At 51.9% G+C, this 26,893-nt stretch overlaps 1 protein-coding gene across 1 annotated transcript in view; it reads right to left on the reverse strand.

Moving 5' to 3' along the window:
• Positions 1–26,893, reverse strand: part of LOC138267778 (mast cell protease 2-like) — a 127,816-nt gene that overhangs the window by 82,662 nt on the left and 18,261 nt on the right. Inside the window, exons 2-3 of the mRNA XM_069216978.1 lie at positions 21,565–21,721; positions 8,844–8,985 (exon numbers count right to left, since the gene is read on the reverse strand). Of these exons, the coding sequence (XP_069073079.1) occupies positions 8,844–8,985; positions 21,565–21,721 (299 nt within the window). The remainder of the gene's footprint in view (positions 1–8,843; positions 8,986–21,564; positions 21,722–26,893) is intronic.

Here is a 26,893-nt window from a genome sequence, read left to right on the forward strand (position 1 = left end):
TTTAGGGGTGTGTTTAGGTCTGGGGGGTTAGTAGCCAATGGCTACTAGCCCTGAGAGTGGCTACACCCTCTTTGTGCCTCCTCCCTGAGGGGAGGGGGGCACATCCCTAATCCTATTGGGGGAATCCTCCATTTGCAAGACGGAGGATTTCTAAAAGTCAGAGTCACCTCAGCTCAGGACACCTTAGGGGCTGTCCTGACTGGCCAGTGACTCCTCCTTGTTTTTCTCATTATCTCCTCCGGCCTTGCTGCCAAAAGTGGGGCCGTGCCCGGAGGGGGCATGCCTCTCCACTAGCTGGAGTGCCCTGGGGCGCTGTAACAAAGGGGGTGAGCCTTTGAGGCTTACCGCCAGGTGTTACAGTTCCTGCAGGGGGAGGTGAGAAGCACCTCCACCCAGTACAGGCTTTGTTACTCACCACAGAGTGACAAAGGCACTCTCCCCATGTGGCCAGCAACATGTCTGGTGTGTGGCAGGCTGGTAAAACTAGTCAGCCCACACTGGAAGTCGGGTATGTTTTCAGGGGCCATCTCTAGGATGCCCTCTGTGGTGTATTTCACACTGGCATCAGTGTGCATTTATTGTGCTGAGAAGTTTGATACCAAACTTCCCAGTTTTCAGTGTAGCCATTATGGTGCTGTGGAGTTCGTGTATGACAGACTCCCAGAGCATATACTCTTATGGCTACCCTGCACTTACAATGTCTAAGGTTTTGCTTAGACACTGCAGGGGCATAGTGCTCATGCAACTATGCCCTCACCTATGGTATAGTGCACCCTGCCTTAGGGCTGTAAGGCCTGCTAGAGGGATGACTTATCTATGCCATAGGCACACCAGCACACACAAGCTGGCAAGCAGTGTTCCTGTGCTGAGTGAGGGGTCCCCAGGGTGGCATAAGACATTCTGCAGCCCTTAGAAACCTTCCCTGGCATCAGGGCACTTTGGTACCAGGGGTACCAGTTACAAGGGACTTACCTGGATGCCAGGGTGTGCCAATTGTGGAAACAAAGGTACAGTTTTAGGGAAAGAACACTGGTGCTGGGGCCTGGTTAACAGGCCTCAGCACACTTTCAAATCATAACTTGGCATCAGCAGAGGCAAAAAGTCAGGGGGTAACCATGCCAAGGAGGCATTTCCTTACATTTTAGTAAAGTTGATTTTAAGATTGTGCGTTTGAAAATGGCACTTTTAGAAAGTAGGCATTTTCTTGCTTAATCCATTCTGTGACTCTGCCTGTTTGTGGATTCCCTGTCTGGGTCAGTTTGACAGTTGGGCTGTTCACACCTCTCCTCTAGACAGTGACACAAAGTGGGCTGAGGTGTAGCCTGCATATCTTGATTAGCCATCTGTGCTAGATGGGAGGGCAGGAGTGGTCACTCACACCTGAAAGGACTGTGCCTGCCCTCACACAATGCCGTTTCCGACCTCTTGGCGAGTGTCTGGGGCCTGGCCTGGACAAGGAAGGATCTTGCAAACACTTGAGACTTTGCTTTGAAGTTTGCAAACTTCAAAGGCAGAACTGGGTATAAGAAGCAGACCCAAAACCCCAGACTTTTAGAATCTTTCTGGAATCAAGAGGAACCTCTGCCCAGGAGAAGAGCTGAAGGAGGAGTACTGTCCCTTTGCTGTGTTGCTTTGCTGGACTTGCCTGCAGTTCCTGCTTCTGCCTGAAAAAGTGCAAAGGGTGAACTTTGCTGTATGTCCTGCTTGAGAAAATTCTCCAAGGGCTTGGAGTAGAGCTTGCCTCCTGTTGGAAGTCTCAGGGACACCAAAGACTTCAGTTTCCTCGACCTGCAGCATTGGGAACTGTGTGTTTTGTGCTGACCAAGAGGAGAAACCACTGTGGTGCCACCAATGACGCTGCTGGCCTGCACCGTGACCTGCCGACGCCGCACGGAGTCGCATTGCCCCGCTTCACACCGCGACCCTGGTCTAACCGATGCCGTCATCGGACGAATTCACCGAGCCGCTGCTCGCACCGCGACCTGTGGGCCCCGCACTCCAGCGTCACCTGCTCACACCACAGCCTGGGCATGCCAACAACATCGCTCCTGCTGACACCGGCGCCGCTGCCTGCACCGTAGCATGTGGACACCGCCCGTGAGGAGCACGAAGCACCGTCCCATCCCACGCCGCAGCCCTGGTCCACCGACACCAGCACCATCGGCTCCAGTGTTGTCACCAGGCATCCTTGCCTGCACCATGGCCTGTGGACACCGCTCGTGAGGGTCACGAAGCATCGTCCCGTCCTACACCGCTGGCTTGGGCCTACAGACGACAGCGCTTCGCAACGACGATGACGCTGCCTGCACCATGACCTGTGGACATCGCACATTGCACCTCCCCGCTTCACACTGCAGCCCTGGTCTCACTGACGCCGCTGGATGCCATCACCGAGCCGTTGCCTGCACTGTGACCTGTGGGCACTACACGTTGCATCGTCCCGCTTCACACCGCAGCCCTGACGCCATCCCCGCCAGCGCACCTGATTTCATCAGCCCTGAGTTCGATCCCCGAGGTGCGTGAATTCAAGGGCCCGACGACTCCTGCACCGACTGCGGAACCGACGCCAGCGACGCCGCTCTCTGGAGCTCACTGCAAGGATCACGACGCCCTGCGAATCCAAGGTACTGTTTGTGGATCTTCCCGACACCGCAGCTGGCCCGCAACGCCGAGGCCAGCCTGAACTTTTGGTTTTGTTGTTCATGACGCCGTGATAGCCCCAGGTGGAGTTAACGACTTCAAGGAACTGTATTGTTAGGTACATCTTGCAGCTTTCTTATTTTTATTACTGTATGTTGGATTTTTTATCGTATTTGGTCTTGTTTTATATAGATAAATATTGGCTATTTTTCTAAAACTGGTGTGGTGTCCTTTTGTAGTGTTTTCACTTATTACCGTGTGTTATGTGCAAATGCTTTACACATTGCTTATGAGATAAGCCTGACTGCTCGCGCCAAGCTACCATGGAGGTGAGCAAGGGTTATCTGAGCGGGTATCTCCCTTATCCTGACTAGAGTGAGGGTCCTTACTGGGGACAGGGTGCAAACCGACTGCCAACTAGAGACCCCATTTCTAACTACACACACACTCTTTAAACCTGTTTGACTAAGTATATTTACCCATGGTTCTAATTATATATTGTATGTACATATATGTGTGTGTATTCATGTATGTGTGTTACTAACCCGATACCGAGCGCAAACAATACCGTCTAATTTTCAGATAGTTAACTAACTTTTCCGAACCGAAACACGGAGCGAAGAGGAACACGTCCGAACCCGATGGCGGAAAGAAAACAATCTAAGATGGAGTCGACGCCCATGCGCAATGGAGCCGAAAGGGGAGGAGTCCCTCGATCTCGTGACTCGAAAAGACTTCTTCGAAGAAAAACAACTTGTAACACTCCGAGTCCAACACTAGATGGCAGGATAATGCACAGCATGTGTATCTGCAGCTACACATGCCATTGAACATATATGTATATATATATATGTGTGTGTGTATGTTGTTTCGTGTTTGGCACGTTCGTGGGTCATTGCATGGCTCCTGGGTGGGTTGTTATACTAGATATCTATGAATTCCTGCTCTCATCTTATCACACTTATCTACCCATCATCATATGTCATGTCTCTATCAAACTATCCTCCATTCTCACTCTGACTCATCCCAAATCCTTTCTGCTTTCATCTCCTAAATATCTCTGCCTAAGCTCTTCCCTCCGCTTCCACATCTAACTCACCAAACCTCACTCTACCTCTGTGACCTCCCACACAACCCTACTAAATTCTCCCTCATTTATCTCACCCTGCTACTATGATCTCCCTAACCCTTCCGCATACTCTTCCCTCCTCCATCCCCCTTTACTCATCCCAAGCCTTTGGGTTGATTAAATTAATGATTTACTCCCAATTAACACTTCTGGATTTCTTTCCTCCTCCACCTCTCCGTTACTCCAGTCAATCTAACTAACAAACTCTCATATCCGCGGCTCAAATTAACTCATAATAATACTAAAACTGTACTCATATTTCCCGATACTAATCCATCACTAATTCTTGTTGGGTTCCGGAGTAACGTGCTACTCGCCGAAAAGCGCTTTGACGCCTCGTCAGAGGTAGTAAGCGCTATATAAATATTATTACAATACAATACAATATTGCTTTTCAAAGATGATGCTGTGTTATTGGCGAGAACAGAGATTTCGAGGCATCATCTATCAAAGGGTTTTGAGTCTTTTTGCGCATCAAGGAACTTGATGATCAATGCAAGTAAAACAAAATTAATGATTCTTAACCAAAAACAGAAGTTGCGAGCAACCTTCAAGGCTAGTAATAGGTCTCTAGACCGAGTAGCGTACCATGACTACTTGGTGGGGTGCAGGGTGGGTGACAAATTGGCCTGGAACCCACAGTTATACAAAAGCAATATCTCCTTGGCCCAACAAGCCGGTGGTGTACGTAGATTTGTGAAATCAACGGGGAACCGTTCTGTGTGATCCTCACTGCCGGCATACAAACTGAAATGAAAGCGAGGGCTGCTGCACTGTATGGTGCGGAAATCTGGGAATTTCAAAAGATCCCAACAATACAAATAACTGAAAACATTTATACAACACTTGCTCTGTCTGGTCCGTGGTACACCTATGGATGCAATAAGAACCGACTTGCAAATGGAAAAGATCAAAGATTATACAGCACTGGCTCCAATAAGATACTGGATTCATATTTGGTCCAAGGAGGAATTAAAATCGAAGCTGCAATGATTGACACCATGAGCTACAAAAACATCAAAAGCTGCCTTGGTTCAATTATGTTTCAACCACTTTGGCTACAATAGGCTTAGAAGAACTTTGGTTCCACCCGGAAAAAAATACGAAATTTAGTCTTACTGCAGTCATAAAGCCATACTAGGATCGTAAGATTCTGAGGACTTGTAATTCACCTGGTCCCTTGGTAAAGTGCAACTTTTTATTTAACCAAGAACTTAAACCAGCTACCTTTAATACAGCATCTATCCTGAGGACATTTTTTTTTTTTAATTTCGTATGGGCAAGTTAATGGTGATCTCAGTGACCAAAAAGTGGCGCCGTGCTCAGTCAGGAAGATTTGCCTGCTGTCCCTGACCCTTTGAAGGCCAAGAAGCATTAGTTCATTTTCTTTTATTATGTCATTTTACGATGCAACTTCGAAAACTGTATTTACAACCACTCTTTAAAAAGCATGTTGTCAGGAATGCAAGGACGCCGAAGCCTCGTGCATGCGCGCTGATGAAAAAGACATTGTGATGACTGTTTCAGCATATATCATAGAGGCATGGAAATTAAGATCATCAATTCCTTCACAGCTCACAGCATCTTTATAACTGTAACTGCTGGCATGATTGTGCTAATATATTTTAGAACAGTTGTGCCTCACAGGTGCTCATCTTTTGGGGCAAATGGTGCAGGGTGAGGCATATTTTGGTAGCACTCTCCCGATCTTGACCTAACAGGTGATTTTCAGGTTTTTCACCTATGAAAGTAATCACCGTAGGCAAGGTTGAAGGAGACATGATAGGGAAAGAATTTCCGAACCATCTGCAGTTCTCCGTTTAATGACACACGGCTACTGCGAAGCGCCCTGGCACATTCGAGTAATGTTAGCACTACATGAAAATGCATAAATAAATACACCGGGTGATAGCCCCTTTTCGAGGGTCACTGCACATAGGATTATCTGCCACGGTCCCTCTCTTTCATCTCTCTCCTCTGTGCACAGGCTCTCTGCCCTCAGTACCCCTCTCCCAGCTCCTCTGTGCACAGGCTCTCTGCCCCAAGTCCCTCTCTCCCAGCTCCTCTGTGCACAGGCTCTCTGCCCTCAGTCACTCTCTCCCAGCTCCTCTGTGTGCAGGCTCTCTGCCCCAAGTCCCTCTCTCCCAGCTCCTCTGTGCACAGGCTCTCTGCCCTCAGTCACTCTCTCCCAGCTCCTCTGTGTGCAGGCTCTCTGCCCCAAGTCCCTCTCTCCCAGCTCCTCTGTGCACAGGCTCTCTGCCCTCAGTCCCTCTCTTCCATCTCTCTCCTCTGTGCACAGGCTCTCTGCCCTCAGTCCCTCTCTCCCAGCTCCTCTGTGCACAGGCTCTCTGCCCTCAGTCACTCTCTCCCAGTACCCTCTGTGCACGGGGCTCTGTGCCCTCAGTCCCTCTCTCCCAGCTCCTCTGTGCACAGGGCTCTGTGCCCTCAGTCCCTCTCTCCCAGCTCCTCTGTGCACAGGCTCTCTGCCCTCAGTCACTCTCTCCCAGCTCCTCTGTGCACAGGCTCTCTGCCCCAAGTCCCTCTCTCCCAGCTCCTCTGTGCACAGGCTCTCTGCCCTCAGTCCCTCTCTTCCATCTCTCTCCTCTGTGCACAGGCTCTCTGCCCTCCGTCCCTCTCTCCCAGCTCCTCTGTGCACAGGCTCTCTGCCCTCAGTCACTCTCTCCCAGTACCCTCTGTGCACGGGGCTCTGTGCCCTCAGTCCCTCTCTCCCAGCTCCTCTGTGCACAGGGCTCTGTGCCCCCAGTCCCTCTCTCCCAGCTCCTCTGTGCACAGGCTCTCTGCCCTCAGTCACTCTCTCCCAGCTCCTCTGTGTACAGGCTCTCTGCCCCAAGTCCCTCTCTCCCAGCTCCTCTGTGCACAGGCTCTCTGCCCTCAGTCCCTCTCTTCCATCTCTCTCCTCTGTGCACAGGCTCTCTGCCCTCAGTCCCTCTCTCCCAGCTCCTCTGTGCACAGGCTCTCTGCCCTCAGTCACTCTCTCCCAGTACCCTCTGTGCACGGGGCTCTGTGCCCTCAGTCCCTCTCTCCCAGCTCCTCTGTGCACAGGGCTCTGTGCCCTCAGTCCCTCTCTCCCAGCTCCTCTGTGCACAGGCTCTCTGCCCTCAGTCACTCTCTCCCAGCTCCTCTGTGCACAGGCTCTCTGCCCCAAGTCCCTCTCTCCCAACTCCTCTGTGCACAGGCTCTCTGCCCTCAGTCCCTCTCTCCCAGCTCCTCTGTGCACAGGCTCTCTGCCCTCAGTACCACTCTTCCATCTCTCTCCTCTGTGCACAGGCTCTCTGCCCTCAGTCCCTCTCTCCCAGTACCCTCTGTGCACGGGGCTCTCTGCCCTCAGTACCCCTCTCCCAGCTCCTTTGTGCGCAGGCTCTCTACCCTCAGTCCCTCTCTCCCAGCTCCTCTGTGCACAGGCTCTCTGCCCTCAGTACCCCTCTCCCAGCTCCTCTGTGCATAGGCTCTCTGCCCTCAGTCCCTCTCTCCCAGCTCCTCTGTGCACATGCTCTCTGCCCTCAGTCCCTCTCTCCCAGCTCCTCTGTGCACAGGGCTCTCTGCCCTCAGTCCCTCTCTCCCAGTACTCTCTGTGCACAGGCTCTCTGCCCTCAGTCCCTCTCTCCCAGTACTCTCTGTGCACAGGCTCTCTGCCCTCAGTCCCTCTCTCCCAGCTCCTCTGTGCACAGGCTCTCTGCCCTCAGTCTCTCTCTCCCAGCTCTTCTCTGCACAGGGTCTCTGCCCTCAGTCCCTCTCTCCCAGCTCCTCTGTGCACAGGGCTCTCTCCCAGCTCCTCTGTGCACAGGCTCTCTGCCCCTAGTCTCTCTCTCCCAGCTCCTCTGTGCACAGGGCTCTCTGCCCTCAGTCACTCTCTCCCAGCCCCTCTGTGCACAGGCTCTCTGCCCTTAGTCCCTCTCTCCCAGCTCCTCTGTGCGCAGGCTCTCTGCCCTCAGTCCCTCTCTTCTATCTCTCTCCTCTGTGCACAGGCTCTCTGCCCTCGGTCCCTCTCTCCCAGCTCCTCTGTGCGTAGGCTGTCTGCCCTCAGTCCCTCTCTTCCATCTCTCTCCTCTGTGCACAGGCTCTCTGCCCTCAGTCCCTCTCTCCCAGCTCCTCTGTGCGCAGGCTCTGTTCCCTCAGTCCCTCCCTCCCAGCTCCTCTGTGCACAGGGCTCTCTGCCCTCAGTCCCTCTCTCCCAGCGCCTCTGTGCGCGGGGCTCTCTGTCCTCAGTCTCTCTCTCCTAGTACTCTCTGTGCACTGGGCTCTCTGCCCTCAGTCCCTCTCTCCCAGCGCCTCTGCGCACAGACTCTCTACCCTCAGTCCCTCTCTCCCAGCTCCTCTGTGCAAAGGCTCTCTGCCCTCAGTCCCTCCCTCCCAGCTCCTCTGTGCACGGGGCTCTGCCCTCAGTCCCTCTCTCCCAGCTCCTCTGCGCACAGGCTCTCTGCCCCCAGTCCCTCTCTCCCAGCTCCTCTGTGCACAGGGTCTCTGCCCTCAGTCTCTCTCTCTCCCTCCCAGCTCCTCTGTGCGCAGGCTACCTGCCCTCAGTCCCTCTCTCTCCCAGCGCCTCTGCGCACAGGCTCTCTGCCCTCAGTCTCTCTCTCCCAGCTCTTCTCTGCACAGGGTCTCTGCCCTCAGTCCCTCTCTCCCAGCTCCTCTGTGCACAGACTCTCTCCCAGCTCCTCTGTGCACAGGCTCTCTGCCCCCAGTCCCTCTCTCCCAGCTCCTCTGTGCGCAGGCTCTCTGCCCTCAGTCCCTCTCTCTCCCAGCGCCTCTGCGCACAGGCTCTCTGCCCTCAGTCTCTCTCTCCCAGCTCTTCTCTGCACAGGGTCTCTGCCCTCAGTCCCTCTCTCACCAGCTCCTCTGTGCACAGACTCTCTCCCAGTACCCTCTGTGCACAGGGCTCTCTGCCCTCAGTCACTCTCTCCCAGCTCCTCTGTGCACAGGCTATCTGCCCTTAGTCCCTCTCTCCCAGCTCCTCTGTGCACGGGGCTCTCTGTCCCCAGCGTTCCTCTCCTAAGGAGCCCCCTGTGCCCCTTACAGCGCCCTGATGCTCACGATGCACGGGGGCGGCTCTTACCTTCAGCAGCACAATGTCGTGCTCCCGGGTCTTGCTGTCGTAGGCCCGCGAGTGAGGGGTGACGCTGCGGAATGTCTGCCAGGAGGGCTCCGGCTTCGCCGTGTTCTGAACTCCGAGGACCACATACACGTCCGAGAAATGACTGGAAAACACAAGCACGGCGAAAAGTGAACCCCAGAACCCTCCAATAAAGCGATTTCGTTGAATACCCTATACGGGACAGAATCACAGGCGCAGAGGGACACCCCGGGGTCCGAGCAGGAAGCCTTCTCGGGGAACAGACACCGGTTCAGCGAGACACCTCGGGGTCAGAGCAATGAGACCTGGCAGAGGACAGACGGACACTGATACAGTAAGGCACCCTAGGGTCAGATCAATGAGCCCTGGCGGAGGGCAGACGACACTGATACAGTAAGGCACCCTAGGGTCAGAGCAATGAGCCCTGGCGGAGGGCAGACGGACACTGATACAGTAAGGCACCCTAGGGTCAGATCAATGAGCCCTGGCGGAGGGCAGACGACACTGATACAGTAAGGCACCCTAGGGTCAGAGCAATGAGCCCTGGCGGAGGACAGACGGACACTGATACAGTAAGGCACCCTAGGGTCAGAGCAATGAGCCCTGGCGGAGGGCAGACGGACACTGATACAGTAATGCACCCTAGGGTCAGAGCAATGAGCCCTGGCGGAGGACAGACGGACACTGATACAGTAAGGCACCCTAGGGTCAGAGCAATGAGCCCTGGCGGAGGGCAGACGGACACTGATACAGTAAGGCACCCTAGGGTCAGAGCAATGAGCCCTGGCGGAGGACAGACGGACACTGATACAGTAAGGCACCCTAGGGTCAGCAATGAGACCTCGCAGAGGACAGACAGATACTAGTGCAGTAATTACCCAGTAGTCAGATCATTGAGACCTGGCAGAGGACAAAGACTGGTGCAGGGGGATACATTTGGGCCAGAGCAATGGGACCTGTCAGAGGACAGACGGGCAGTGGTGCTGTGAGACACCCAAGAGTCAGAGCAATGAGACCTGGCAGACGACAGACGGACACTGGTGCAGTGAGACACCCAAGAGTCAGAGCAATGTGACCTGGCAATCGACAGACGGACACTGGTGCAGTGAGACACCCAAGAGTCAGAGCAATGAGACCTGGCAGAAGACAGACGGACACTGGTGCAGTGGGACACCCAAGGAACTGAGCAGTGAGTCCTGGCAGCCAAAGGACTGTGCAACGGGACCTGGCAGAGGACAGACGGACACTGGTGCAGTGAGACACCCGAGGGTCAGATTAAAGAGACGTCGCAAGGGACAGAGAGGGGTGCAGTGACACCCTGAGGGTCTGAGCAATGAAACTTCGCAGGAAACATACTCTGGTGCAGTAAGACACCCAAGTATCAGATCAAAGAGACCTCTCAGGGTACAGACTCTGGTGCAGTGAGACACCCAGGGGCCAGAGCACCACAGACACCATGAGCCACTCGGTGATAGTGTGGCCCAGGCTGAGACCCTGCAGGGGTAAATAGGTGCACAGTGGCACCCAGAGGTGATATTATGGCTCTGGCAGGGACTCAAAAGGGAGGGAGGGGCAAATACACTGGTGCAGTGTGGTAGCCAGGGGGTCAGAGGAAGGAGACCTCGTAGTGGTCAGACAGAGGTGCATAAGATACTTAGGGGTCAGAACATGGTTGGGACGACAAGTGCAGTGTGGCACTCAGACACCGAGCTGGCTGATGCCCTCGAGGGGGCAGACACAGGTGCAGGGATGTTTGGCACTCTGGAGTCAGAGCATGGCACTGAGACCAGGGCACCTTCAGACTACAGACTAAGGAGTGTAAAGAGACATGAACAAGTCAACAGGCCTTCTCCATCCATGCACCTAGGATCTGGAGCAGCTTCCTGTCTCCATCAGGACCGCCGCAACGCTGCTCCAATTTAGAAAAGAGCTGAATGCTAACCTCCTTCAAGAGCGCTACATCACACTACATTAACCAGCATCAGCCCAGCCTCCTCTCCTGTTACCTGTGATTTTATGCGTGTCTTTATGTGCAGTGCTCCCTGCCTTTTTGGCTATGTTTGTGCTATAGAAATGCTACGTTCCTGCTTACATAGTGGCGCTGTGGGTTGGAGGCAGACGGTGGTGCACTGTGACACCTAGGGGGTCAGGGAAAGCCAATAAGATGGCACAGGGATGGGAAGACTTGGTGCACTGAAGCTCCATAGAGGCTCAGAGTATGTTTCCAAGAGGCTGCGGGTGTGCACACTTGGTTCAGTCTGACAGTTTGGAAGTCAGAGACTGGTGATGAGACTCAAGAGAGGCAGATAAACACTGATGCTGTGCATCACCTGTGGGTCAGAGAGTGACCATGACTGAAGCCATGGGACGCTGAGACTGGTTCAGGGTGGCACACAGTGATCAGAGTGTGGCACTGAGACACCCACAGAGAAAAGACACTGCTGCTCCTTGGCACCCAGCAGCATAGTGTGGCACAAGCCGAGGCCCCACATGTGACTGGCACTGGCGGAATGTGGCACCCCGGGATTGGGGGAAGAGGCTGTAACCTGGTGCAGCGATGACGCCCATTGACCATATGGCACTGAGTGAAGTTGTGGGTTATACAGACACCTGTAGTGCAGTGTCCAATAACAGTATGGTGTTGGCTGAGATCGTAGAAAGAAAATAGATACTCTGTACTAGAAGGCTTATTGTGGGGACTAGGGTCCCGGGCAAAGTAGAGGTGAGTGACACATCCCAGCAGAGAAATTAATTACTATTGTGCCATTGTCAGAAATTGGGTTTCTGGTTGTCTAGGGTATGCACCTAAGCCAGGCAGAACCCACCCACTCTAGTCAGGGCAAGGGAGTTACACGTCCAAGATAACCCCTGCTCACCCCCTTGGTAGCTTGGCACGAGCAGTCAGGCCTAACCCGGAGGCAATGTGTAAAGCGTTTGCACAACACACACAACACATGTGATGCAAAGCGTACATCACAAAGTAACACAACACTGAGATATGTAAAAATAAACTGTTTTGCACAAAACATATTTAGACCAACATTACACAACAGTAATACCCTGCTACCTTAGCAGTTTCAGAACATCACACAAGGTACTAATACTCTACAGGAATGAGCAGTTGTCACATTAGAACACGTAAGTACTCAGGATTCTGCAACATAAGCAGTAGTCAGGAATTACAGTAAAGAAATCTATGTACTTGTCATGAATACCTCGTAAATATCCATTAAAGAAACATTAGAGAGCATATCACAAGTCATAAAATACATATCAGCATGTCATGCCCAAAAAAGGAACATCAGCACACATATGTAACGTAATAAAAGTAGGTAGGTAACTTATAAAACTCCCCAGGGCCCATACTAAGCTCCCAGAGCAATTATGTGCCCAAAGGTACCTGGTTTTCTGAAGAAAAGGCACTCCTAGTGCCTTGAAGAAGAACGTGGGGCCCCTGGTGCTCCTATGCGCGAAACGGGGGCCACGTGGTGCTCCTGGGGGAAAGAGGGGCGGTTGGCACCCTTTCTGATTCTTCGATCTGGCCCCATCCTGGGGCCTGTGGTACTTTGGATTCCCTCCCGTGCCGCTATGGGCCCTCTGTCAAGAGAGAAGAAAAGCAGAATGAACACCCCACCACAGGGGGAAGGAAGTGAGATCTCGCGGTGCGATGGCCTCCGATGAGGCTTCCTCCTGCCTGTGACCTCAGCCGTTGGCAAAGGAGGGAGGGATGCACAGGACTCGGCAGCCTCGGACTGCATTCTCGAAGTCTGGCTGCACAGGAGTCCCAGCTCCTCTCCTCCTGCGGCGATGGCTACCATGTGGAGCAGGTCCAACCGGTGTCCCAGGGGCACTTTCCCCGGCTCACGTGCCCCAGGGGCACGACAGGAGCACGCTCGCTCCTTTCTCTTTGTTTGGTGGTGCCCTGGGCGCAGCGGGGGCAGCACGGCTCCGGCGCGCTAAAATCAATAAAGCTGTTTCGCAGAAGTGATTTTGTCAAGCAAGGCGCGCTTACGAGAGCAGGGGCATTACAGAAAACCCCAGGTCACAGCGGTGATCATTGTAGCAACCACAACGCGCTTTACACAGCGCAAAAGGCACCATGTGGTTCCCGGGCTGCGGCAGTGATTTTGGGCAGCCAGGAAGCACTTCGAAAGCGCATAGAGCAACACTGGTGTCCCAGGCTCGACTGTGATTTTGGGCAGCCAGGAAGCGATTGAAAAAGCATGCAGGTCACACAGGAGTACTCTCTAAGCACTAAACCATCAAAGCAGCACTCCTTGTGCTGAAGTACGTTACAGTGGTCAGGGGCCACAACACCCTGCCTCTTGAGACAAAAATGAAGAAGGGGGCACAGGGCTGGCGAACCGAGCTACAAGCCAGCGCAACAAGTGGATGCAAGCAGTGGCAGTTCCTCCTAGTGACCAGGTAGGTCACAGGTCAGCACAGCAGCAGCAGTCCAAGGTGGGTCCTGGTGAGTCCATTCAGCAGCGTCCAGTGTCCAGCTTCAGGTAAGCTTCTTCAAGGTTCAAGAATGTCCTTCAGTCCTCAAGAGTGTCTAAATTGTGGGGAAAATTCCACTGTACTTATACTCAGTTTACAGTGTCTTTATCAATGAGGAGGAGAGGGGGTTGCAACCAGTTACAACTGGTTCTGGGAGTGCCCTTTCTCTTCTCCAGCACAGGCTCCAAACATCAGCGGGGGGTAAACGACCCTATTGTGCGAGGCCAGGGCACAGCCTTTACAAATGCAGGTGTGCCCCGTCTCTCCCTTCTCTCAGCCCAGGAAGACTGTACAACATGGAGATGCACCTCTGTGACACCTCCACCCTCCCTGTGTACAGGCTGTCTGAAAAGTATGCACAAAGCCCCAACTGTCAGTCTGCCCAGACATGGATTCGAGGCTGTAGGAAGTTGGCTCTGTATATATTATCTCAAAGTGAGAGATAGTGTGCACAGAGTCCAAGGGTTCTCCTTCGAGGTTGATAGAAGCAAAATTAGATAATTCTAATGCTCTCTTTTGTGGTAGTGTGGTCGAGCAGTAGGCTTATCAGTGGGTAGTGTTAAGCATTTGTTGTACACACACAGGCAATAAATGAGGAACACACACTCAAAGACTTAACTCCAGGCCAATAGTTTTTATATAGAAAAATATATTTTATTAATTTATTTTAGAACCACAAGATTCAATATTTGAGGTAAGTACATAAAATGCAAAGTACTTCACACAGGTAATTAGAGAACTTTGATTTGAAACAGTAGTACACACAGTTTAGGTTAAAATGGCAATGAGCTATTTTAAAAGTGGACACAGTGCAAAAATCAACAGTTCCTGGGGGAGGTAAGTTTGGTTAATTTTTTCATGTAAGTAAAGCACTTAGTCAATCTCCTGGGCTTAGGCAGCCCACCGTTGGGGGTTCAAGACAACCCCAAAGTCACTGCACCAGCAACACAGGGCCAGTCAGGTGCAGAGGTCAAAGGAGGGCCCAAAACACATAGGTGCCTATGGAGAATAGGGGTCCTCCGGTTCTGGTCTGCTGGCAGGTAAGTACCTGCGTTCCCGTGGAGCAGACCAGGGGGCGGTTTGTAGAGCACTGGGGGGGGGGGGGGACACACAGACAGGCACACAAAACACACCCTCAGTGGCACAGGGGCGGCCGGGTGCAGTGTGCAAAGTAGGCGTCGGGAGGGAGCAATGGAGGGACCCGGGGGTCACTTAGGCAATGCTGGCAGGGCACAGGGGGGCTTCTCGGGCCAGCCACCGTCTAGGCTAGGAAGAGGGCCGCCTGACAGTCCCTCCTGCACTGGAAGGTGGTTCCTCTTGGTCCTGGGGGCTGTGGGTGCAGTGCTTGGTCCAGGCGTCGGGTTCTTTGTTCCAGGCAGTCGCGGTCAGGGGGAGCCTCTGGATCCTCTCTGCAGGCGACGCTCTGGGCGTGCAGGGGGGTCAACTCAGGTTACTCACGTCGTCGTAGTTGCCTGGGAGTCCTCTCTGCAGTGTTAGTTCTCTGGAGCTCGAGCCGGGGGCGTCGGGTGCAGAGTGAGAAGTCTCACGCTTCCGGCGGAAATAGAGTGTTTTGGAAGTTGTTAGAAAGTTGCAAAGTTGTTGCTGTTTTTGAACAGTGCCACTGTTCTCTGGAGTTTCTTGGTCCTTCGGGTTCAGGGCAGTCCTCTGAGTCCTCAGAGGTCACTGGTCCCTGTTGGATGTGTCGCTGTGCAGGTTCTTTGAGTCTGGAGACAGGCCGGTAGGGCTGGGACCAAGTCAGTTGGTGTCTCCGTCATCTCTGCGGGGCTTTCAGGTCAGCAATCCTTCTTCTTTCTTCAGGTTGCAGGAATCTGATTTCCTGGATTCAGGGTCACCCCTAATACTAAATTTAGGGGTGTGTTTAGGTCTGGGGAGGCAGTAGCCAATAGCTACTGTCCTGGAGGATGGCTACACCATCTTTGTGCCTCCTCCCTGAGGGGAAGGGGGCATATCCCTGTTCCTATTGGGGTAGTCCTCCAATCTCAAGATGGAGGATTTCTAAAGGCAGGAGTCACCTCAGCTCAAGCCACCCTAGGGGCAGTCCTGACTGGTGGGTGGCTCCTTCTCGTTTTCCTCATTATCTTCTCCAGCCTTGCCGCAAAAAAGATGCTGGGTATCTCCACTAGCTGAGATGCTCTGGGGCGCTGTAACAAAAGGCATGAGCCTTTGAGGCTCACCACCAGATGTTACAGTTCCCTCAGGGGGAGGTGAGAAGCACCTCCACCCAGTACAAGCTTTGTTCCTGGCCACAGAGTGACAAAGGCACTCACCCCATGTTGCCAGAAACTCGTCTGGTTGTGGCAGGCTGGCAGAAACTGGTCAGCCTAGCACTAGGAGTCGGACTGGTATTCAGGGGAAACCTCTAAGATGCCCTCTGGGTGTATTTTACAATAAATACGACACTGGCATCAGTGTGCATTTATTGTGCTGAGACGTTTGATACCAAACTTCCCAGATTTCATTTTAGCCATTATGGAACTGTGGAGTTCGTAATTGACAGACCATATACTCTTTGTGGCTACCCTGCACTTACAATGCCTAAGGTTTTGCTCAGACACTGTAGGGGCATAGTGCTCATGCACTTATGCCCTAACCTGTGGTATAGTGCACCCTGCCTTAGGGCTGTAAGGCCTGCTAGAGGGGTGACTTACCTATGCCACAGGCAGTGTGAGGTTGGCATGGCACTCTGAGGGGAGTGCCATGTCGACTTAGTCATTTTCTCCTCACCAGCACACACAAGCTGTGAGGCAGTGTGCATGTGCTGAGTGAAGGGTCCCCAGGGTGGCATAAGACATGCTGCAGCCCTCAGAGACCTTCCCTGGCAACAGGGCCCTTGGTTCCAGGGGTACCATTTACAAGGGACTTATCTGTGTTCCAGGGCTGTGCCAATTGTGGGAACAAAGGTACAGTTTAGGGAAAGAACACTGGTGCTGGGGCCTGGTTAGCAGGTTCCCAGCACACTTTCAATCATAACTGGCATCAACAAAAGGCAAAATGTCAGGGGGTAACCATGTCAAGGAAGGCATTTCCCTACAGAGGCAAGCTGCAAAAACACCAGAATCATAAGCACAGATAAATGTGCACTTTCTAGTAGTGGCATTTCTGTAATAGTAATAAAACATACACCTACACCAGTAAGCAGCATTTCCCACCACTATCACAACCATACCATACATGCCTACCCTACCCCTCATAAATCAGACAATACCCCTTACACATAAGGTAGGGCATTTCCAATGCAATCCTATGAGAAGGCAGCACTTGCAGCAGTGAGACACCAAGTTAGGCTGTTTGTCACTAGCAGGACAGGCCACGCAACCTGGCACATGTCCTGCCTTTTACATACATGGCACCCTGCCCATAGGGCTAGCTAGGGCGTACCTTAGGGGTGACTTACATGTAGTAAAAGGGGAGTTCTGGCCCTGGCAAGTAAATTTAGATGGCAAGTCCCTGTGGCAGGAAACTGCGCACACATGCCCTGCGCTAGCAGGCCTTAGATAGGTTTGACAGGCTACTTCAGAGGGTGGTGCAAACAGCGCTGCAGGCCCACTAGTAGCATTTAATTTACAGGCCTTGGGAATAGGGATACCACTTTACCAGGGACTTATAGGTAAATTAAATATGCCAATTAGGTATAAGCCAATCACACCAATTTTACAAGGGAGAGCACATGCGCTTTAGCACTGGTTAGCAGTGAAAAAGTGCTCAGAGTCATAACATCAGCCAACAAAGGTGAGAAAAATAAGGAGGCAAAAGGCAAAAGTTTGGGGAATTACCGTGTAAAAGGGCCAGGTCCAACAGCCATGATAATTTAATAATGGACTGATATGATTCATACACAGTAATTATGGGATGCATTCCTTTTCACAGTTGTTTTTCTTTCCTTTGTGTTTTACTTTACGCCGTTTATGTCGTTTTCCACAAGCACTGTGTGTTCACTTTGCACTTTGGTAAACACTCTAATGATGTATATTTGATGCTGGCTTCTTTTGTATATTCAGATTGAATTACTACAATTTGATTTCCAATGGTGTGTTCATATTGTCTTGATGTGATTAAAACCAAATATATTGTAAATATCTATTCTCATAAATGAACCCCTATGGGATACTGTTTGATATAAAATATTCCCCAGTCCTACATGAGTATATGGGTTACTCCTGTAGCTTTTATTGATGGCACTTAGTGGGCACTGAGACCATGAAAGTAGTATTCTAGAATATTTTCCATCAAACTCGAAAGCGGGTAGGGTTCGTAGAAAGTGTGCTCCACTCCTTTTCTGGAATACACCTGCCCTCCTGAACTGTCACCAGCAGGCCCTGCCCTAGAAGTCACAGACATCACAATGTAACTTTCTGTGCCTTGCATTGTCGAAGCGTGGTGTGCTATGACCCTATGGGACTTTGCTGTGGACTCACTAGCTATGCCATTTGCAATGTGGGTCTTGTGATGGTGGGAAGGTGTCCTTCAAGGTTGATGCATGATGCATTTTGGAAATGGCCCTTTCTGCAGGGCTATCCCAAAATGTTTTGCGTTTCTCCTCCTATTTTTGTGATCCTCTTTTTTTTGGCTTTAGCACCCTGGGCACCTTACCACTGCTAATCAGTTGTAAAGTGCATGTGCTCTGTCCCCTAAAACTTGGTATGATTGGCTTACACCTATTTGGTTTATTGAATTTACCTGCAAGTCCCTTGTAAATTGGTATACTATATATCTAGGGCCGGTAAATTAGTGGGCATGCAGCGCAGATGTGTTTTTTACTACTGTGAGTGCTGCTCTTCTAATAGGTTTGCATTGGGAATCCCCCTATATATGTCTAAGTGGTAATTTCTGATCTGTGAGGAGTACTGTAGGCATGTTTGATATGTTTAGAATGGTGGCGAGAAATCCTGCTTTCTGGTGTAGGTGGATTTTACATTACTATTTTGGAAATGCCACTTTTATAAAGTGAGCATTTCTTTGTGCTTATACCTCTAGTGCTTTGCAGCCTGACTACAATCTACATCTGGGGCAGAGTGACAGCTCCACTTGGTGCATCCCTTCCAGACATCCATCACACAGGAGGGGCTGGATGTGACAGAAGAGACACTGCGTACTGATAGTCATTCTGGGGTGGGGAGAGGGAGGGTCGTTCACACCTTACCTGTGAATAGGCTGTGCCCTGCTGTTGCACAATGGACTGATTACCCCTACTGTTGTCTGGAGAGAGAGGTGGGGGAGAAAGGGTGTTGTGCTTCACTTGAAATGGCTCTTTTGAAGTTACCCCCTAGACAGTGGCATTTTTGGAGTATAAGCACAGGGGCTCTTATTCCCTAATTTTTAGAGCACTTAGAGGACTGAACCTCTGTCCGAAGGACTGCTGGACTGCACAGGGGACTCACCTGGACTGCTCTTCTGCTGTTGCCCTGCCACCTGCGTCTGCTGGGTGGCATAAAGGACTCACTAGACTTGCTTTTCTGTTTCTTGCCCTGCTGCTGGCTGCACCCTGACTCTATTTTACCAAAACACAGCTGTGGTGCCAGGAGAAACCGCTGTCCCCACCTGCTTCATTCTTGTGCTGGTCTACCGCCTGCTGCTTCCTGGGTTGAATGAGGGACTGCCACTTTGCAACTCAGGATTGGATGAGCAGGCCTGCTGCCTGCTTCCTGCTCGGGCCCCCAGTGTTCTCCAAGGGCAAGTGGGTTTGCTTACCCACTTTACTTGAAAGATCTTGTAACCTGCTTTGTCTACATCCCTGCGAAGGCCCACTCTGCATGAGCCATCACTGTGCTCTCCAGGAACTAAGACCGCTGGGGGTATGTAGGACTTTGCCCCCTGATTGCCCGCCGGGACCCTTGCTCTATGGTGAGTGCATGAAGCTGATTATGGGAAGGCTGTCTTCAGTGGAGCCCTTGTCTGTAACCCCCCAGGGACCCAAGTCCTGAAGTGGTTGCAGCCGAGTTCCAGCTGACAGGAACTCACCTTACCACATTTCTGTCTTGATGTGTCACCAAGGCCACGCCTTGCCTCGTTTACCGGCCAACCGGGTGGAGACAGCTTGAGTGCGCTTCTGGTAGTCAGCGTGTGATGATGTGGGCCCTCCGACCTAGTCCCAACACCAAAAAGAGCGGTCAGTAGCTTGCCTGCCGGCACTACTCCGGACCGCTGCCTCATCACATGATGGCCTGACAAGGAGAGCGCCCCCCAGCAACGTGCTTTAAAGTTGCCCCAGCAACGCACGCTACAATTGCCAGGCATGGCTGCACCACACAATCACGGACAGTCGCTGTGGTTGCCTCAAAGCAGGGAGACCCCAAGAGGCCTCCCTGCCATAGTCTGCCTCAAGTGACCCCTCAACCTTCCCAAGCGCCCCCCCCCCCCCCCAACCAACGCACATACCTCAGGGGCACGGGCGGCAATACGAGGAAGGTCCTCAACAAAGGTTCTTCCTCCTGGGAGAACTTGCCACGAACCAGGTAGTGATTTTACCGTATTTGCACGGAGGGGGGTGCAAGTGTTTCCACGTCCTGCACCTTAACAATTAGGATCCCTAGTGCTGCATAACTTATAATAAGGGCCCAGGTGTCTTGGTGCCTCATACTTACATTGATGATTTGTGTGCTTTGTTACACCAGCCTTGCGCCACTGTGGACTAATTATCGTATCACGTCTTCTTTGTACGCAGGTGCGCTGTGACGTCTGAGCTTACAGAGATTTATGTACGCGATGTGCCTTACACAGTACCTGTTGCCTTACATGCTCTCCTCATTACATGATATAAACTGTTGTTAATGCCTGCCAGGTCAGGATAACAGGTATTAATTCAATGTTGGAAAAATATGCGTAATGTTTATGATTGTTGGTGATCCATGTGTTAGGTTATAACCTAATGTTTGTGTTTCATGTTGTGATGTATGGCATTCAGATTCTCACGTAGCCAAGGTCACTGGCACTGTTGCAGGATTTGCATAGTACCCACAGTATTTATGAATAATGACATTTTGGCCTATGTTATATACAATATACACTACATATATTTTTACACATTATCTGTGGGGTCTCATTTGTGGTGTATTTATTGCGTCACTGGTGCGAGTGTGTTGTGCAGATGCTTTACATATGACCTCTGCGGATAAGCCTGACCGCTCTGTGCCAAACTACCAGGGGTTGAGCACAGATTATATTTAGAGTATAACTTACTCGCCCTGACTAGTGCTGGTTTCTGTCTGACATAGGTGCATACCCTAGCCAACCAGAAACCCCATTTCGAACAATGCCCCTTCTGGAACTGGACTTTCAGGGTAGGGTTGATAAGAACATGGCATAACCCAGGGGAGGAGTGTCGTCCTTGGTCGCTTTATGCAAACCCCACCTTAGGTTTGAGTTTGATAGAAGGTACCTCAGTGCAAATCAGAGAGCAGAGTTGCCTTTGGTCATGTTGTGTAAAGCCTGGATTTTGCAGTAAGACATCTGAATATACTACCAGGAGGGGCTTTGCACCGGCCACATTATGCAAAATGCGTCCTAGGTTTGAGGTTGATGGAAAATATCTCAGTGCACTGTGGAGAGGAGCATAGCCCCTGGCCACATTATGCAAAGGCCATACCTGGGTTGAGTTTGATGGAAGACGCCTCTGTACGCTATGGAAAGGAGGGTCATCCCAGGTCACATTATAAACCCCGCCCATGTTTACGTTTGATGGAAGACACCCCCATGCTCTACAGAAAGGTGGGTCGCCGCTTGTCACATTAGGCAAACTCCGCCCATGTTTGAGTTTGATGGGAGACACCTCAGTATGCTACTGATGGCAAAGGATGAGGCCCATGACTGAGGTAGCCGGGGAGCACTTCACCTCTCCTCCACAAGCAAAATGGCGGCTTCTTCGAGGCCCCTCAGGTGCCATTCTCCCTTCGGAAGACTGTGCATGAACTGTGAAAATGTTTTTTAAAAATGTAACAAGTGTAAGGAACGTTTATAATCCAGTTCTTGGGTAGCAACGAGTGTCGCTCTCTAACCATGTATGGATTCTAAACATCATATCATACAAAGCAGCCTTGGCTGCTGGGCAACCCTTACACGTGCTGGAACAGTCACTGATACACTCACTCTGACACCTGCGCATGCGCCCTACAAAGGACTTCCTGAACTACCCAGAATGCAACAGATTTCGCAGAAGTGAGAGAGACCTGAAAAACACGAATCTTACTTGATGCTGCAGTGTGCCGCCGTCAGCACAAAGTTCCTTGACACGAGGGCTCCTCCACAGGTCTGCTTCTTACGTTCCTTGGAGAACAGAGAGGCCATCCAGGGCTTGCTGTGAGGGGCCACAACGTGCCCCCCAATAATACCTCCATCCTCGACCCCTGACGGAAAAGAGAGGCATGGGAAAGTATTCAATGTACGGCTACCGTGCTGCTCTAAAGCATGCTAATACTTGGAAGCAGGATGCAAGTGACGCCCCCAAAGTGATGCACACCCACAAAACACTCTAACAACCTCCAAGAGCATTACTTGGGCCCCATGTTACCCAGAAAGAAATAAAGCCATAGTGAATTTCTATAAACCTGAAACTGACCAGTGACAACATTTGGCAGCAAAAGTGAAACTGCAGCGCCGACGCCCTCTAAGAAACAAGTGACTCCCCAAGTGGCTCACGGAACACCATCCTGTCTGGAATACTTAACCACAGACCTCCCGATAAAAGGTGCTAGTTGTCATAGATCGCCCAGAAATAAAAAATTTCCTCCTAAACACATCTGAAAACTTGTACCTTACCATAAATCCCCCTGATATGGGGGGTCTACGCATCTGCGCTCAGATGAAACATAAAGGTGATGCCTGGATCTCCCAGGAGTGAATCTGACCCGAGCCCCACACAGGCTTGAAAGTGGAGAAGTCCACATACCGAGGCCAGCTACGACCCTTCTGGAGACATCAGGTCCTAGATTGATAACTTTGAAGCCCCTTGAAGTCTCGCCGCCCTCTACTCTGCATTATTCTCAGAGACCTAGTTGTCAACTTAAAGAGTCGATACTGGTCACGCAGCTTGCTCAATTCTTTTCTGACCGACTCCTTGATCAATAGTTGATGGTCACCATCCTTTACTTGTGGAAATATCTGTGATCAATGTCCTCTCCCCTGTGAACATGCCCAGGTCTCCTTGGCTGCCAGTAGCCCCATCCCCAGAAAGTACGTCTTGCCAGTTTACCTGAAGGAGCGCCTTAAGATCGTGGACCCACATTTCAGTTCCACTCTGGAGTCTCTTCTAGGTATTCTGAAGTCAACCCCTCCCGTACCTTCACTCCAAGAAACCCCTGCGCCAACCCTGGATCTGCGGCCCAGTTCCACCCGCAATACAAACACGTCTCGGCTTAGGGATATGGATCTGCTCTATATCTTGGATAATATCTGGAACTGCCCTGGCTTCAGATTGCTAACATCCAACTGGTTCTTGAGTCAAGGTACAAAACTGCTGAAGTGAATCACCTGCCAGTACAACTCTCATGACTACTGTGCTACTGATGAGGCCGGGGTGGGTGGCACTGGCCTGGGGCTTGCGGTTGTTCCTGTCTGGAGGGCACCTCCCCTGGCCGCTCAGCCTGCACTCAGACACATGTACTAAGATTGGATTCACAATTTGCGCACCAGCTTTTTGCAAATCCAATCAAATGTTGCAAACAGACCTATACACTAATCGGGTGGCTTGAAAATAGGCATCTGGGGAGAGTTGCAGAATAACCCTTATGGTTAGCTTTTATCAGTCAGGTTGGCATTTCTGACCATTCGCAATTGGCTGCAGTGAGAGGGACGGTGGCCGAGAAGGAACAGAAGAGCAGGATCCCTCAGACTGCATTTCAAAATGTAAAAAAAAAAAGTTACTAATTTCCTTAAAAACGGACATGCTTATTATTTTATTTTAATGTTTTCCGTTATGAAAATCTTCAGTGAGAGTTGCCTGTGATCAAAGCCGCCACCGTGATCCTCTAAGGGGAAAAGGACCAAAGAGGGCCCTTTCCCCTTTGCGAATGAGTTACCACCCTCAGGTATGAGTCGCTTACTCACCAGTGGTTCGTGGCTGCGATTGCAATTACTGATTCCAAGTCTGGAAGGAACGCCCCGTTCCTTCTCAGTCTGTCCCTCTGTCTTTGTGTGTCTTACCAACCCCCCTCCTCCAAGATTACTTCTGACTCTGTCTCACCTCTGTCCGTGTGTATCCTAACCCTGTCGCCCCATCTGGTTACCTCTCACTCTGTCTCACCTCTGTCTGTGTGTATCCTAACGCTGCCCCCCTCTGGTTACCTCTCACTCTGTCTCACCTCTGTCTGTGTGTATCCTAACCCTGCCCCCTTCTGGTTACCCCTCACTCTGTCTCACCTCTATCTGTGTGTATCCTAACCCTGACCCCCCCCCCCCCGGTTACCTCTCGCTGTCTCACCTCTGTCTGTGTGTATCCTAACCCTGCCCCCCTCTGGTTACCTCTCGCTGTCTCACCTCTGTCTGTGTGTATCCTAACCCTGCCCCCCTCTGGTTACCCCTCACTCTGTCTCACCTCTGTCTGTGTGTATCCTAACCCTGCCCCCTTCTGGTTACCCCTCACTCTGTCTCACCTCTATCTGTGTGTATCCTAACCCTGACCCCCCCCCCCCCCGGTTACCTCTCGCTGTCTCACCTCTGTCTGTGTGTATCCTAACCCTGCCCCCCTCTGGTTACCTCTCACTCTGTCTCACCTCTGTCTGTGTGTATCCTAACCCTGCCCCCCCTCTGGTTACCTCTTACTCTGTCTCACCTCTGTCTGTGTGTATCCTAACCCTGGCCCCCTCTGATTACCTCTCACTCTGTCTCACCTCTGTCTGTGTGTATCCTAACCCTGCCCCCCTCTGGTTACCTCTCACTCTGCCTCACCTCTGTCTGTGTGTATCCGAACCCTGCCCCCCTCTGGTTACCCCTCACTCTGTCTCACCTCTATCTGTGTGTATCCTAACCCTGCCCCCCTCTGGTTACCTCTTACTCTGTCTCACCTCTGTCTGTGTGTATCCTAACCCTGACCCCCCTCTGGTTACCTCTCACTCTGTCTCACCTCTGTCTGTGTGTATCCTAACCCTGCCCCCCCCTGGTTACCTCTTACTCTGTCTCACCTCTGTCTGTGTGTATCCTATCCCTGGCCCCCTCTGATTACCTCTCACTCTGTCTCACCTCTGTCTGTGTGTATCCGAACCCTGCCCCCCCTCTGGTTACCTCTCACTCTGTCTCACCTCTGTCTCTGTGTATCCTAACCCTGCCCCCCTCTGGTTACCCCTCACTCTGTCTCACCTCTGTCTGTGTGTATCCTAACCCTGCCCCCCTCTGGTTACCTCTCCCTGTCTCACCTCTGTCTGTGTGTATCCTAACCCTGCCCCCCTCTGGTTACCTCTCACTCTGCCTCACCTCTGTCTGTGTGTATCCTAACCCTGACCCCCTCTGGTTACCTCTCCCTGTCTCACCTCTGTCTGTGTGTATCCTAACCCTGACCCCCCTCTGGTTACCCCTCACTCTGTCTCACCTCTGTCTGTGTGTATCCTAACCCTGACCCCCCTCTGGTTACCCCTCACTCTGTCTCACCTCTGTCTGTGTGTATCCTAACCCTGACCCCCCCGGTTACCTCTCACTCTGTCTCACCTCTGTCTGTGTGTATCCTAACCCTGACCCCCCCTCTGGTTACCTCTCGCTGTCTCACCTCAGTCTGTGTGTATCCTAACCCTGCCCCCCTCTGGTTACCTCTTACTCTGTCTCACCTCTGTCTGTGTGTATCCTAACCCTGACCCCCCCTCTGGTTACCTCTCACTCTGTCTCACCTCTGTCTGTGTGTATCCTAACCCTGCCCCCCTCTGGTTACCTCTTACTCTGTCTCACCTCTGTCTGTGTGTATCCTAACCCTGACTCCCCCCCGGTTACCTCTCACTCTGTCTCACCTCTGTTTGTGTGTATCCTAACCCTGACCCCCCCACCTCTGGTTACCTCTCGCTGTCTCACCTCTGTCTGTGTGTATCATAACCCTGCCCCCCTCTGGTTACCTCTCACTCTGTCTCACCTCTGTGTGTGTGTATCCTAACCCTGACCCCCCCTCTGGTTACCCCTCACTCTGTCTCACCTCTGTCTGTGTGTATCCTAACCCTGACCCCCCTCTGGTTACCTGTCACTCTGTCTCACCTCTGTCTGTATCCTAACCCTGACCCCCCCCGGTTACCTCTCACTCTGTCTCACCTCTGTCTGTGTGTATCCTAACCCTGACCCCCGTTACCTCTCACTCTGTCTCACCTCTGTCTGTATGTATCCTAACCCTGCCACCCTCTGGTTACCTCTCACTCTGCCTCACCTCCGTCCGTGTGTATCCTAACCCTGACCCCTTCTGGGTACCTCTCACTCTGTTTCACCTCTGTCTGAGTGTATCCTAACCCTGACCCCCCTCTGGTTACCTCTCCCTGTCTCACCTCTGTCTGTGTGTATCCTAACCCTGCCCCCCCATCTGGTTACCTCTCACTCTGTCTCACCTCTGTCTGTGTGTATCCTAACCCTGACCCCCTCTGGTTACCTCTCACTCTGTCTCACCTCTGTCTGTGTGTATCCTAACCCTGCCCCCCCATCTGGTTACCTCTCACTCTGTCTCACCTCTGTCTGTGTGTATCCTAACCCTGACCCCCCATCTGGTTACCTCTCACTCTGTCTCACCTCTGTCTGTGTGTATCGTAATCCTGACTCCCCTCTGGTTACCTCTCACTCTGTCTCACCTCTGTCTGTGTGTATCCTAACCCTGACCCCCTCTGGTTACCCCTCACTCTGTCTCACCTCTGTCTGTGTGTATCCTAACCCTGACCCCCCTCTGGTTACCCCTCACTCTGTCTCACCTCTGTCTGTGTGTATTCTAACCCTGACCCCCTCTGGTTACCTCTCACTCTGTCTCACCTCTGTCTGTGTGTATCCTAACCCTGACCCCCCTCTGGTTACCTCTCACTGTGTCTCACCTCTGTCTGTGTGTATCCTAACCCTGCCCCCCTCTGGTTACCTCTCCCTGTCTCACCTCTGTCTGTGTGTATCCTAACCCTGACCCCCCTCTGGTTACCTCTCACTCTGTCTCACCTCTGTCTGTGTGTATCCTAACCCCCCCGGTTACCTCTCACTCTGTCTCACCTCTGTCTGTGTGTATCCTAATCCTGACCCCCCTCTGGTTGCCTCTCACTCTGTCTCACCTCTGTCTGTGTGTATCCTAACCCTGACCCCCCCTTCGGGTTACCTCTCACTCTGTCTCACCTCTATGTGTGTGTATCCTAACCCTGACTCCCCCCGGTTACCTCTCACTCTGTCTCACCTCTGTCTGTGTGTATCCTAACCCTGACCCCCCTCTGGTTACCCCTCACTCTGTCTCACCTCTGTCTGTGTGTATCCTAACCCTGACCCCCTCCTCCGGTTACCTCTCCCTCTGTCTCACCTTGTGGAATCGCATTTTACAGGTCTTAGGTATGCTATGCCTAGTGGCCCCTGTGATACACAATGACAATCTC

Source organism: Pleurodeles waltl, chromosome 12 (genome assembly GCF_031143425.1).
Source record: "Pleurodeles waltl isolate 20211129_DDA chromosome 12, aPleWal1.hap1.20221129, whole genome shotgun sequence".
NCBI classification, from domain to species: Eukaryota; Metazoa; Chordata; class Amphibia; order Caudata; family Salamandridae; genus Pleurodeles; species Pleurodeles waltl.